Source organism: Cydia amplana, chromosome 13 (assembly GCF_948474715.1).
Source record: "Cydia amplana chromosome 13, ilCydAmpl1.1, whole genome shotgun sequence".
Classification (NCBI taxonomy): Eukaryota; Metazoa; Arthropoda; class Insecta; order Lepidoptera; family Tortricidae; genus Cydia; species Cydia amplana.
This window is the reverse complement of record NC_086081.1, coordinates 2539575-2553068: the sequence shown is the minus strand read 5'-3', so window position 1 is coordinate 2553068 and position 13494 is coordinate 2539575. Positions and strand designations below refer to the sequence as shown.

The window sequence follows — 13494 nt, the reverse complement described above, 5'->3', positions numbered from 1 at the left end:
AGACAAAGACCTATTTTTGTCTATTGTTGGCTCTCTAGAATCTTGAATCTTACCTAACTGGTTAACGTTGACCATTCCTTGACCAATCCAAACGAGACAGCCTACGATTGGCTAGTCAAGATTTAGTAATTACTAATAACCTAGGTAACCTGCCTAGCGCCTATTCCCTATTCGAGACAGTAGAATTAACCTCGTAAGTCCCCGTGTAATTGTACAAGTACAAATTAAATTCGAGTTTAGAACTCATATAGAAATAAAAGAAAGTTCTAAATTCAACGGCACCAAAATTACCCTAGGTCTTACCATAGAGAAAAAAATACATAGAGTGCTCACTCCATACATCCGTTTTAGTACCAAAAAGACTATTAGCATCTAGCATCGAGTAGCGGAACTATCAGTACTGCTACTTGACAATAGATGTAGCACCGACCGGAAAGTCTTATGCTGTTGAGATAAGACTTTCCGGTCGGTGCTACATCTATTGTCAAGTAGCAGTACTGATAGTTCCGCTACTCGATGCTAGATGTAGATACTGAAATTAATAGTCTGAACTGATGTATGGAGTGAGCACTCTATGTATTTTTTTCTCTATGGTCTTACGAGGTTAAACAAGCGTTCAGTATTATTCGTATTATGCAATTAGGAATGTTCCGGCCGGTCCTTACGTTAATATAGCTCGGGTTATTTTTTTTGCTTTTTATTTAATGACGTTATGTACTCTGAAATGGTAAAAATAAACGTTAAAAATAAGCAACGTAATAATATAAGCGAAATTAAAAAGTATGTTGTCAGGAGGGGTAATAGAAACAAGAGTTTATATTCATTAGGTTAAAAATATTCATATTTGCCTTGCGACTCACTCTTGTCATTTATTCATATGAAATATCAGTCAGTCAGTGTATGAATGCATATAATCGACATCTCACGGCACAGTTGAGCATTGTTAAGTCTCTTTTAAGAATACAAACATTGCAACTGAGATACTGTATAGCCGATGAGAATCGATTTTCAAAGCAGTATAGTTACTTTGACAAATGTTTCTATTACACTTAGACACAAGTTACAAAATAAAGATAACTTTATACAATTACTTATTGTAAGAAAGATTTATAACATGGTCCCGTTTCTAAAATGGAGTCCAACGGAAATGGCATAAAATGCGAACAAATATGATTTATTGCCTTCGCAATGGCATTTGAAACATAACCTAATATTTTTGTATTTACGGAAATATGACTATTTAACTGATATTCTAACTTCAAAAGATTTTAATATGTAAATACAAGAATTTTGTGTAAATTTTTTGAATATAATGATCAAGTTTTTAAGATCACGGTTCTACGACACAAGTGCGAAAAGAAGGAAATTCGCAACGAGTGGCGATAAATTGAAACACGACCGAAGGGAGTCACGGGAGTGTTTTAAATCGACACGAGTTGCGAATTACCTATTCGCACGTGTATCGTACAACGTTTTACAGTGCATATGGCACTTTAAGTTTTCGACATACGCACGGAAACTGCTATTTCCCGCACTAGTTCGGGAAAGTAGCACCAGTACTGTAAAAGTTGAGTTCTATATGTAATGTATATGTAAATAATGGCATTTCTATCGAACTCCATTTCACAGAGGTCTTTATACAGTGTAGATGGGCGTTTTCTAAAATAAATATTGAAAACCCGATTCTCCCAGATCCCGGTGTTTTTGGGTTCTTTCAACTCAGAATCACTAGCATATTCAATCCTGGTGATAAAAAAAATTGTCCCAAGATTTTGTATGAAAATTGTACATTCCACTACGTCACGTTACATACAAGTGAAAATTTTTCTCATACTAAAAACGTGACGTAACGGAATGGACATTTTGGGACATCTTTTTTTAATGGTAGGATGGAGAGTGCTGTCGATTCTGAGTAGAATGAGCCCAAGCATGTCCAGATTTGAAAGAATCGGGTTTTCGATATTTATTTTAGAAAAAGCCCAGTTAAGTGAAAGGGGAAACTCCGGGGAAACTCCTAAGAGTGTGTGAGTGACTTACCGTCGATGGTTCCGAATTCCCGCTCGTGCGCCCGCGTCAGCACTTGCTTGTATAACGTCTCCGCCTCTTTGTACTTTCCCTAGAAATACGTATTTCAGTGTTAAAATGTAAAACTTAGGCTTAGCACGCACTGCGGTTTTTAAAAAGCGGTTCCGCTACCGCAAAAAATGTAACGTACGGCATTCTTTATAAGCGCACGCACGCAACTTGCTACATTTTGACCGCAACCGCAAGAAAAAACCGCAGTGCGTGCTAAGCCTTATATAGTGTTCTGAGCGAAAGAACGGCGGAGAAGAAGTGAGAACGGCGAAATTCCGACAGTCTGCAGGTCCAGAATTCATTTACATGGGTTATGCGCGAAATAAATGATTTAATTCAATTTAAATTTTTTTTGGCGCTTCGAGTCAAATGGCCTAAAGATCAATTTTCATGCTTTTAACACAATTTGCAGCGTTTTTTGGCAAACTAGGGCTATAACATTTAATTGTTTTAATCTTTTGTTCCGAAACAAAATTAGTAAAAAGGGACCTTGGTTTGCCTGTCAATGTTCAGACTACATCATCATCATAACTTAAGAGCTTTGCTCTTGTCGGTGGAGTAATCGCCAATCATTTTTTTCTTGTGCCAGTCTTTTAATTTCCTCATACGACGCATTATTTTTTATTTGGCTGAGATAAGATAAGTAATTCTAGGTTTCCCTTCTCTTGTCTTTTCAATCCTGCCTTCCAAGATGTTTAGGAAAAAGTTGTCATGCCGTATCAGGTTCAAACTAGAGATGCCCCGAATAGTGGTTTAGGCCGAATACCGAATATTCGGCCCCTATCTCGACTGAATACCGAATATTCGGCATGACAAGCGAACATTTTGAGTCACAATTATTATAAAAACTGATCGCCAACAAAGGTCAACGTTAGATGACGTTAGCCAAGATATATTTTTGTTGAACAGAATTAATCAATAGAGTCAAACAAATCAGACTCATGATAAAAATAAAATGTTTTTTAACCAACGAATGCTCAAAAAATGGTCTTCGTATTTAACAACTTTCTAAGAACACATTCTAAATATACCTACATAGTTATTGGTTATTAATATTGTGCAATTTTTCTTTTTCAGTAGGTGCAACAGATATTCGGGATTCGGCCGAATAGTAGGCAACATTCGGCCGAATACTGAATATTCGGCAAAGTGGCCGAATAGGCCGAATACCGAATAGTTGCCGAATATTCGTGGCATCTCTAGTTCAGACTACATATTATTGTTTTAATGAGAGCCATGATCTTATGCTCACTCAACACGTTGACGCTGACATGTTCGCCGATAGTTTAGCAAATTTGTGCAAAACTGCTAGACAATTTTTAAATTTTCATACTGCATGACATTGTATAGGGTAACAACATGATGAAGATTCATGATTGTCCCTAATCTGTTTTGACATTTAATTTATTTTATTGTTTTGCTCCATTTCTGTTTTCTTAGAGTGTAAGTAAAATTATAATTTTAATTTGTATGACATTTTTATGCGTATGATTTTATATTTTTGTATGTTTTTAATTGTCCTTAATTAATTAGCATGTATATTGACAATGTATCTGTTTTTCCTAGCGTGTAAGTGATTTGGTCTGAAACTGTAAGCTTACATTGTGTTCAATAAATAATAATAATAATAATGAGGATGAGTGTCGGTGTAGTGGTGAGCGGTACCTGCTTGAGGTAGCAGGAGGCGAGGTTGTTCTTGGTCTTGGCGACGTTGGGGTCGTCGGGGCCGAGCTTGCTCTCGTATATCTCCAGCGCGCGCTGGTAGTACTGCTCCACTTCCTCATATTTGTTCTGCAATATAAAAATAATAATAAACTAACCTATCTAAACAAAACTAAATTAAAACTAAAAATTGAGCCCCTTTGGCATAGTGCCGAGGACGCTGGCAGCATTGCCCCGCTGTATTGCGAGGCTAATGCGCTGCGCGAGAAAGCTGCCAGCTCTGCAAATGTACATTTACATTTAAAACGGTTTAGGTGATATACTTCGGTTTTTTTACCTTTAGAAAGAAGGTAAGTGATTTTGACGTGTATGTCTATTGAAAAACACTTTTGAAAGATAAGTCACGGCAAATATGTGACAATTATAAATCATTTAACTACGACCATTTACATTATTTTGCTTTCATATCATAACTATCATAAGTAACAACTAATAAAAAGACACATCAAGATTGTTTACTAGGTATTTTTAATGAAAAAAATAAACGATGTATACTTAAATAGATTAACATGAGAAAATTGCAATTTTATTGTTTCGAAAGGAAAAGTTTTATGTAAAATAGAGGGTATTTTTTTTTTCATTTCTTCGGTCATTTCTTGTCATACGGCGGTATTAGGGTATGACAAAATAAGTAAGGTTTACACAACATATCTGGCGGTCTAGCATGAGTTGCGTTCCCGCGCGCGACTTCATACATCTTGCGCGACTTCTAGGATGGAATCGCGCGCGAGAACGCAACTCATGCTAGACCGCCTGGTAAGAGTAACGATGACCCGAACTCGCTTATGGTCTTACCATTATTGACAGAGCGTTAAGCTTTGGATTCCTCCGAAAGCGGTGCAGTCATATAGCGGCCGTCATATAGCGGCCGCAAAAGACGGCCGTCTTTACGGTGACGACATGTGGAAAGTACCACGGCGTCATAACACACCGTCAGCCACCAAGGTCAAAGCGGCAAATTTGAAAAATGTAGGCGCGAAGGGATATCGTCGCATAGAAAATTTGAATTTCGCGCCTTTTTCTACTGACAAGATTTGCTTGACCATCTATAATTTACTTGGAGGATGAAATATCATCAAAAGAGGAAAATTATCGTAGTACGGAATCATTCAAATCTCGTGTCATTTATTCAAAATGGTGTCACCGCTATCCAATAAAACGTTCACGAAACTATCGACACCGTCATGACGGCCGTTATCCAAATAACGGCACCGCTTTTTTACGTTACGTTGACAATCAACGCCGTCTAGGAAACCGCGCCATCTTGTTTACATAGACAACGTTCTAGTGACGTCATTCACCGCTATATAGCGGCCGTCATATGACGGCACCGCTTTCGGAGGAATCCAAAGCTTTAGCGAAAGTCACCGTATCAACTTGAGAAAAAATGCTTTCGTATGTCCGGATGTTCTCCTCGACCCATTCTAGGTAAGCAGGTTCGATAATTAATTTTTTTTTTTTCGAAACAGTATTCGGATTTTTATTCAAAACGTCCCTATGGGGATTCGCGAGGTGTACAGGCCACTAGCACCATGTAATGAATGAATGAATGAAATGAAATTGTTTATTTCAGGCAACTAGTGGCCCATACATAAATACCTTAAAACTAGCATACATATTTTGAAATTATAACTAAACATTAAAAAACACATTATGATTGCGATTGCATTACGCAACCCCGCAGTGTCAGGGAGCCGGCCGCGGAACCGCCGGAACTTGACACCCTTCGGCCAAAACTCCTCCTTGGTGAAGGTCGCTAGATGTTCAGTCGGAACGGTCACCACAAACGAATTAAAATTCGCATTGTGTCGAGATTCCAACTTCGCGACCCTCAGGATGAATCCGGTTTTTGCTTTCACATACTTTCCGATATCATCGACCTTCGTAAACACACAACAACAAACAATACTCCGTATAGGTGAACCAGGATCTATTGAGGGTGCGCCATGTTGCGGAATTTCACTGGAACTAATTTTTTCATACTACACTGAATTGTCACCCTATACATGAGAATAACAGCGCCCTCTTGACAATTATCATATATTACTGGTCAGGCTATACCTGGTTCTGGCAGAGCAGCGCGAGGTTGTTGAGCTGCTTGGCCACGTCGGGGTGGTCGCGGCCCAGCACGGCCTCGCGGATGCAGAGCGCGCGCTTGCACAGTGGCTCCGCCTCGCGGTACTTGCCTGCAACAAACCAATCATTCATATAGTTTGTAGCTTTCTAATAGACCCCGAAGGCTAATCCTATTGTCTATTGTTAAGAAAAACCGCACGTGCCACAACCGCCTGCATAAAAAATCGGTACTTCGGTTACTGAGTGCCGGCGAGTCGAACGCTACAGAACCAGTCTAAAATGTGTCATCGAGATGCGTAACAGAGGCGCGTTATCGGAGAGCGCACCTACACTGGTTTTTTGAGCGTTGGACTAGCCCGCGCCCAGGTGCCAAATAGAATAATTAGGACCCTTTTTTGCAGGTAAGTAGCACGTGCGGTTTTACTGAACAATAGACAATAGGATTAGCCTTCGGGGTCTATTAGAAAGCTACAAACTATACCTACACGTTAAACATTTGTCTCTCTCTCTTCCAACCTATATATCCCACATGGTAATGGGGTCAGCTTTCCGTGTCTTTCGCTTCCACTTCGCCCTACACGTTAAACATTTCGTCGCTATACTTACTCAACCTCATATCTGCAACAATCATTTGATGGAAATGTCGCTTTTCTTTCATTCGGAATACGGGTGTTTTTGTCATCAAATGAGTGTTGCAGATACGAGGTTGAGTAAGTATAGCGGCGATTTGTACTTACGTAGATCTGAAAAATACCGAAAGAGCATCATTCAGCACCAGTCAACTATTCTTCGATGAACCCTATTTCTGCAATAAAGTTACAGTTTGTAAGCTAACAACGGTCTCTAGTTTCTCAAATAGTTATGTGTTTGCCCGCATTTTCGTTAGTCATAATTCATTTGGTTCAGAAACGCGTCACTTTTCAGGATTGCCATAAAACAAACCTAACCTAACCTATATACAGAATAACCTTACGACAATCCTGAATAGTTCCACTACTTGACGTTAGATGTCGACTACGAAATAACTCGCGATTTGGTAAGAAAACTGATGTATGATGTTACCACTCTTTGTTTACTTATAGGTGGTAAGGTGATAAGCAAAAATCACTAATTACTTAAAAATATTTAAACAAAATTCAACCTTTTAGTAATTAATATGGTACACTATGGCTATGAACTTGAGATGGTAATTAGTGAGTTTTGCTTGTCACCTGACGACATAGACTAGGAATCCTCTAGACGGAGTTTAGAGCAATTATTTCATGAAACCGATGCTGCCAAAAATACGGCGGTGCGGGGGGACGAGGTGAGCGAGCCCCGTGCCGTGATTGGTCCGTTCAAAGACACGGACCAATCACGGCACGGGATTCTGACACTTTGAGTCGAAGATGGAGTAAAACTACCGTGTACAGTGGCAGAGAGGGTAGCGTTACTATGCTCAGTCTAGAGGATGTCTTGTCTGTGCCTGACGATTTGCCTATGGTTCTACCACAAAATAGATACAGTACAGAAGTCAATCACATGTATGTACTTCACTTTTCATACCTACGCTCGGCGGTCGCTCTAGGGTTGTCAACTATGATTTATGCACAAAAAACTATCGTGATAGTGGCACTCGTATCTAGTAGTGGCCGGGGCGGGGTGCATATCTACCTACCTAACTGTTCTGTTTAACGTTAAAACGAACCATCGAAATACAAGCAGATACCTACTTACCTCTCTGAAACCACTGGTAGCTTAAAAAGCGACAATTCACCGTTTAATGTTGAATTTAAACAACCGTCCACTGAACAGTTATAACTTTTTTTTTTGTTTCTCCATTGCACAAAAAAGCTCACAGACGCGTGTCTCAAGCGGATGGCACTCGCGCTCGCACTGGTCCCAACCGGTCCGAGATATCGTGTCCGTGAGCAGTGTCTATGTGTGCGTTGCTCGAGCGCACTTTGTATGTAGATTGATTTCTGTACTGTATCTATTTTGTGGTTCTACTCTACTCTAAGGATATAATTTACCTCGTTTGCCATATAGAACAGCCAGGTTGTTGAGTGTGGCGGCGACAGCGGGGTGGTTTTCACCGAGCGTCTTCTCACGGATGGAGAGAGCATCGTTCAGCAGATTCGCCGCTTCCTTGTACTTGTTCTGGTCCCTGTAAAACAATGTCATAAGTTTAAAAAGAACCTCGATCTAGTACCCGAAATGCGTTAGTTCCGCATAGCGAAGTTAATTCCCAGTCGCATATTTCCCCATTTTATATTTGGGCCATTTTATTTAAAGTTGTCCCCTACACTTTTTTATCAAAATTGGGATTTTTATGTTATTTCTACTCAGAATCATGAGCTCTTTTAATCCTAATAGGAGAAAAAAAGTGTCCTAAGATTTCCATACATTTTTCGATCTTTCCATTCCGAAACCGCCATACGAAGTCAATGAAAAAACGGTAACGGAATGGGAAAAAACCTTGGGACACTTTTTTTCTCCTATTAGGATAGAAAGAGCTCGTGATTCTGAGTAGAAATAACATATAAATTCACAAATTTAAAAAAAAAGTTTAGGGGCCAACTTTAAATAAAATGGCCCATTTTAACATTTTTAACCAATCGTTTATTTTCATAGTACTACGTTTTATTACACGTGTAAATCCGTGTCTCTTTTTTTCCCCAAAGTGTAATGTTTAACGTTAGTCACACTAAATCAATAGGTAGGTAGGTAAAGTTTGTTAGGTAGCTTCAGCTGCCCGAAGGGCAAATCGCCCAGAAATACGAGCCAGTCTAGTTGAGTTGTGAAGGAAATGTTATTGGAATGAATCGATCGGAATAAAAACCTATTAGAGAAAATAACGCCTGCTAGCCCATGCGAATGGGGAGGGACGAGTACATTGAACGGAATAAAACTCTAGTGGGAAAAAATGCGAATGGAAATAATGCTACGATCGTATATGATTTATAATTCTAACATATTTGCTGTGACTTATTTTTCAATGGTGATTTTTGATAAAAAGACATGTCAAGATCGCTTACCTTCTTTCTAATGATAAAAATAAATGAACTATAGACGGTCGGGACATGCTAGTATGGAGTTATCTCTCACCTGTAGACCAGCGCCAGTATGTTGAGCATGGTGGCCACGTCGGGGTGGTCGTGGCCCGAGGTCTTCTCGAGGTCCTCGAGCGCCTGCTTGCACAGCGGCACGGCCACCTCGTAGCGGCCCTGCGACGCGTACTGGATCACGAGGTTGTGCCTTCAAACCGGAGTTACACTAACCTGTAGACCAGCGCCAGTATGTTGAGCATGGTGGCCACGTCGGGGTGGTCGTGGCCCGAGGTCTTCTCGAGGTCCTCGAGCGCCTGCTTGCACAGCGGCACGGCCACCTCGTACCGGCCCTGCGACGCGTACTGGATCACGAGGTTGTGCCTTCAAACCGGAGTTACACTAACCTGTAGACCAGCGCCAGTATGTTGAGCATGGTGGCCACGTCGGGGTGGTCGTGGCCCGAGGTCTTCTCGAGGTCCTCGAGCGCCTGCTTGCACAGCGGCACGGCCACCTCGTACCGGCCCTGCGACGCGTACTGGATCACGAGGTTGTGCCTTCAAACCGGAGTTACACTAACCTGGAGACCAGCGCCAGTATGTTGAGCATGGTGGCCACGTCGGGGTGGTCGTGGCCCGAGGTCTTCTCGAGGTCCTCGAGCGCCTGCTTGCACAGCGGCACGGCCACCTCGTAGCGGCCCTGCGACGCGTACTGGATCACGAGGTTGTGCCTTCAAACCGGAGTTACACTAACCTGTAGACCAGCGCCAGTATGTTGAGCATGGTGGCCACGTCGGGGTGGTCGTGGCCCGAGGTCTTCTCGAGGTCCTCGAGCGCCTGCTTGCACAGCGGCACGGCCACCTCGTACCGGCCCTGCGACGCGTACTGGATCACGAGGTTGTGCCTTCAAACCGGAGTTACACTAACCTGGAGACCAGCGCCAGTATGTTGAGCATGGTGGCCACGTCGGGGTGGTCGTGGCCCGAGGTCTTCTCGAGGTCCTCGAGCGCCTGCTTGCACAGCGGCACGGCCACCTCGTAGCGGCCCTGCGACGCGTACTGGATCACGAGGTTGTGCCTTCAAACCGGAGTTACACTAACCTGTAGACCAGCGCCAGTATGTTGAGCATGGTGGCCACGTCGGGGTGGTCGTGGCCCGAGGTCTTCTCGAGGTCCTCGAGCGCCTGCTTGCACAGCGGCACGGCCACCTCGTAGCGGCCCTGCGACGCGTACTGGATCACGAGGTTGTGCAGCGTGCGCAGCCGCGCCGGGATCTCGTACCCCGCCGTCACCTGCTGCGCGAACTGCGACTGCGGGGTCGGGGACATCGCTGCAAGTTTCGAATGAATGACTAGATACCCTAACCGAAAATATTTTCAATTTCATACCTAGAATGACCGGCTATGGGTCATATGGTCATTGCAACATAGTTTAAGTTGAGTAATGAGTTACGAGGTGTCTTGTTGATAATTTACTATTATTGCCTATTTTTAGTGATTTTAAAAATGGACACCTTTTACAGCCAGAGTTACAATAAAATGTAATTAGGTTCTTACTAGACCAAAGTATGTGTCGGAAAAGCCATTCTAGAAACTCCACCAATTATTTTGTGTCTCATCCACACTCATAAAACTACGCTTCTGCATGCTGCAATTTGCTGCATTAATGAACATTGTGTATTGCTATTGAGAAATACATTTATCTGAATCTGAATCATCCATTAGGGCTCATTTAGACGGTAACAAAACTCGCATGCGAGTTTCATTAGTCACATTAGATTGCGTCATTTGATCGATCAAAATTGTCGGTCTGAATTGACGTAACCTCAATGGTCCGCAATGTAACTAAAATCGTATACGAGTTCGCGCGCCGTCTAAATGAGCCTTTATGTTGGCAGGGCACATATCTGACATATCATAACATAATTCAAAGGCTCACAACATAGCAATGCCTTAAACCTTGTAAAGAAGTTTTCACACAGCGGGTCGCCAATATTCCTCCAACAGGCTATAAATTAGTTTGTTTTAACCGTTATAAAGCCGCCCGCAGATTAGAAAGTAGATTTTCTATAAGAAAGAGATACTAGTACGAGTATGATTTTGTAACTTACACTTGTTGTTGCGATTATCATCGTGGTCATCATCCGGGAACAGATCGACCATGGGGTCGTCACGCTTGCTCTCTGACTGTGCGCTGCGACTGGTCTCCGATTCTTCTGTCACGTCGCTGTCGTATTTGCTGTAATATACAAACAAACACGTATAAAATTTTACCTTAACATAAAATTATAATCTATGGAAGTATAAGCCTGGAGTCTCTTCTGTAGGCCTGGCACGTGATTGACGCGACAGTATCTCGCGGCGAGATAGACTACCCGTCTTTTTCTATGTTAAGAGCCAACAGGAGTGGTCATTTCTCCATACAAACGTACTCGACTGTTTCCTCCGTGGGTTTTGAAGCTAGAGCAATGATTTTTTCAACACAGATTAATATTGTCAATATCTGTGTCGGACCGTTTTGCTTTTTTTGATATTTTTGTTTTTTAAGGCGCTAGAGCCCTTCAAAAATGGCCAAAATGGCCTAATTGACTATGCCGCAATGAGAGGCGTGCTATTCAAAACTGATATCAATTAGTCAAAAAAGCAAAACGGTCCGACACAGATATAGTCATTATCATTAAGATTTCCAAATTTGGTTACGATTGGTTAAGTTTTGGAGGAGGAAACAGTCGAGTACGAAACCTCGATTTTTGACATTTTTACGCAGGATTTTCGCCTTGTCCTTATCGCACTAGTTTTAGGAGCCGCTTCCGTTAGCGAGACGGGTATATTTACCTAAAATATTTAAATCTTAGCTCCTGTTGGCTCTTAATTAAAGAGGGTAAGGAAGTCTAGCTCGCCGCGAGATACTGTAGCGCCAATCATGTGTTAGCCAGGGTGGGCTGGGCCGTATGTAGTCAGCTCATTCCAGAGCATTCTCGACTCAGACGTATATAAAGACATGAAGTTTTCGGCAGGTAGGTCTTTACTTTACCTTGAAATGAAAATGTTTATTTTCGTTCTCTAACTGAGGTCCAAGTTAAGTTAAGCATTATAATAAAGAATAAAGAAAGTTAGTGAAATAAAGACATGAAGACTAATATGCTAGTAAAGACTAAGGAATACTTTAGGAGTGAAAGTCAAGCCTTACCGTATGGATGCCATAAAGTCCAAATGCTTGTTTTCCTCATCAAGTTGTGCAACTCTTTGCTCCGAAGCCTGCAGTCTTTGCTGGGCGGCGACCAGCTCGTCTATGAACCAGCCAATACCCTGATAGACCTATATGATAGTGAACTCTTACCGTATGGATGCCATGAAGTCCAAATGCTTGTTCTCTTCCTCAAGTTGTGCAACTCTTTGCTCCGAAGCCTGCAGTCTTTGCTGGGCGGCGGCCAGCTCATCTATGAACCAGCCAATACCCTGATAAAATGCTTGTTCTCCTCCTCAAGTTGTGCTACTCTTTGCTCCGAAGCCTGCAGTCTTTGCTGGGCGGCGACCAGCTCGTCTATGAACCAGCCAATACCCTGATAGACCTATATGATAGTGAACTCTTACCGTATGGATGCCATAAAGTCCAAATGCTTGTTTTCCTCATCAAGTTGTGCAACCCTTTGCTCGGAAGCCTGCAGTCTTTGCTGGGCGGCGACCAGCTCGTCTATGAACCAGCCAATACCCTGATAGACCTATATGATAGTGAACTCTTACCGTATGGATGCCATGAAGTCCAAATGCTTGTTCTCTTCCTCAAGTTGTGCTACTCTTTGCTCGGAAGCCTGCAGTCTTTGCTGGGCGGCGGCCAGCTGATCTATGAATCAGGCATTACCCTGATAGACCTATATGATAGTGAACCCTTACCGTATGGATGCCATGAAGTCCAAATGCTTGTTCTCCTCCTCAAGCTGTGCTACTCTTTGCTCCGAAGCCTGCAGTCTTTGCTGTGCAGCGGCCAGCTCGTCTCGGAGCCAGGCGTTCTTCTGCCAGATCTACATGATGATATTGAACTCTTACCGTATGGATGCCATGAAGTCCAAATGCTTGTTCTCTTCCTCAAGTTGTGCAACTCTTTGCTCCGAAGCCTGCAGTCTTTGCTGGGCGGCGGCCAGCTCATCTATGAACCAGGCAATACCCTGATAGACCTATATGATAGTGAACTCTTACCGTATGGATGCCATGAAGTCCAAATGCTTGTTCTCCTCCTCAAGCTGTGCAACCCTTTGCTCGGAAGCCTGCAGTCTTTGCTGGGCGGCGGCCAGCTCATCTATGAACCAGCCAATACCCTGATAGACCTACATGATAGTGAACCCTTACCGTATGGATGCCATGAAGTCCAAATGCTTGTTCTCCTCCTCAAGCTGTGCAACCCTTTGCTCGGAAGCCTGCAGTCTTTGCTGGGCGGCGGCCAGCTCATCTATGAACCAGCCAATACCCTGATAGACCTACATGATAGTGAACCCTTACCGTATGGATGCCATGAAGTCCAAATGCTTGTTCTCCTCCTCAAGCTGTGCAACCCTTTGCTCGGAAGCCTGCAGTCTTTGCTGGGCGGCGGCCAGCTCAT

General features: G+C 42.7%; 1 protein-coding gene across 1 annotated transcript in view; it reads right to left on the bottom strand.

Moving 5' to 3' along the window:
• LOC134653373 (kinesin light chain) overlaps window positions 1-13494 on the bottom strand; it is a 65473-nt gene that overhangs the window by 19119 nt on the left and 32860 nt on the right. The window contains exons 4-9 of the mRNA XM_063508709.1: window positions 11009-11136; window positions 10000-10228; window positions 7887-8020; window positions 5860-5984; window positions 3742-3867; window positions 2038-2116 (exon numbers count right to left, since the gene is read on the bottom strand). Of these exons, the coding sequence (XP_063364779.1) occupies window positions 2038-2116; window positions 3742-3867; window positions 5860-5984; window positions 7887-8020; window positions 10000-10228; window positions 11009-11136 (821 nt within the window). The remainder of the gene's footprint in view (window positions 1-2037; window positions 2117-3741; window positions 3868-5859; window positions 5985-7886; window positions 8021-9999; window positions 10229-11008; window positions 11137-13494) is intronic.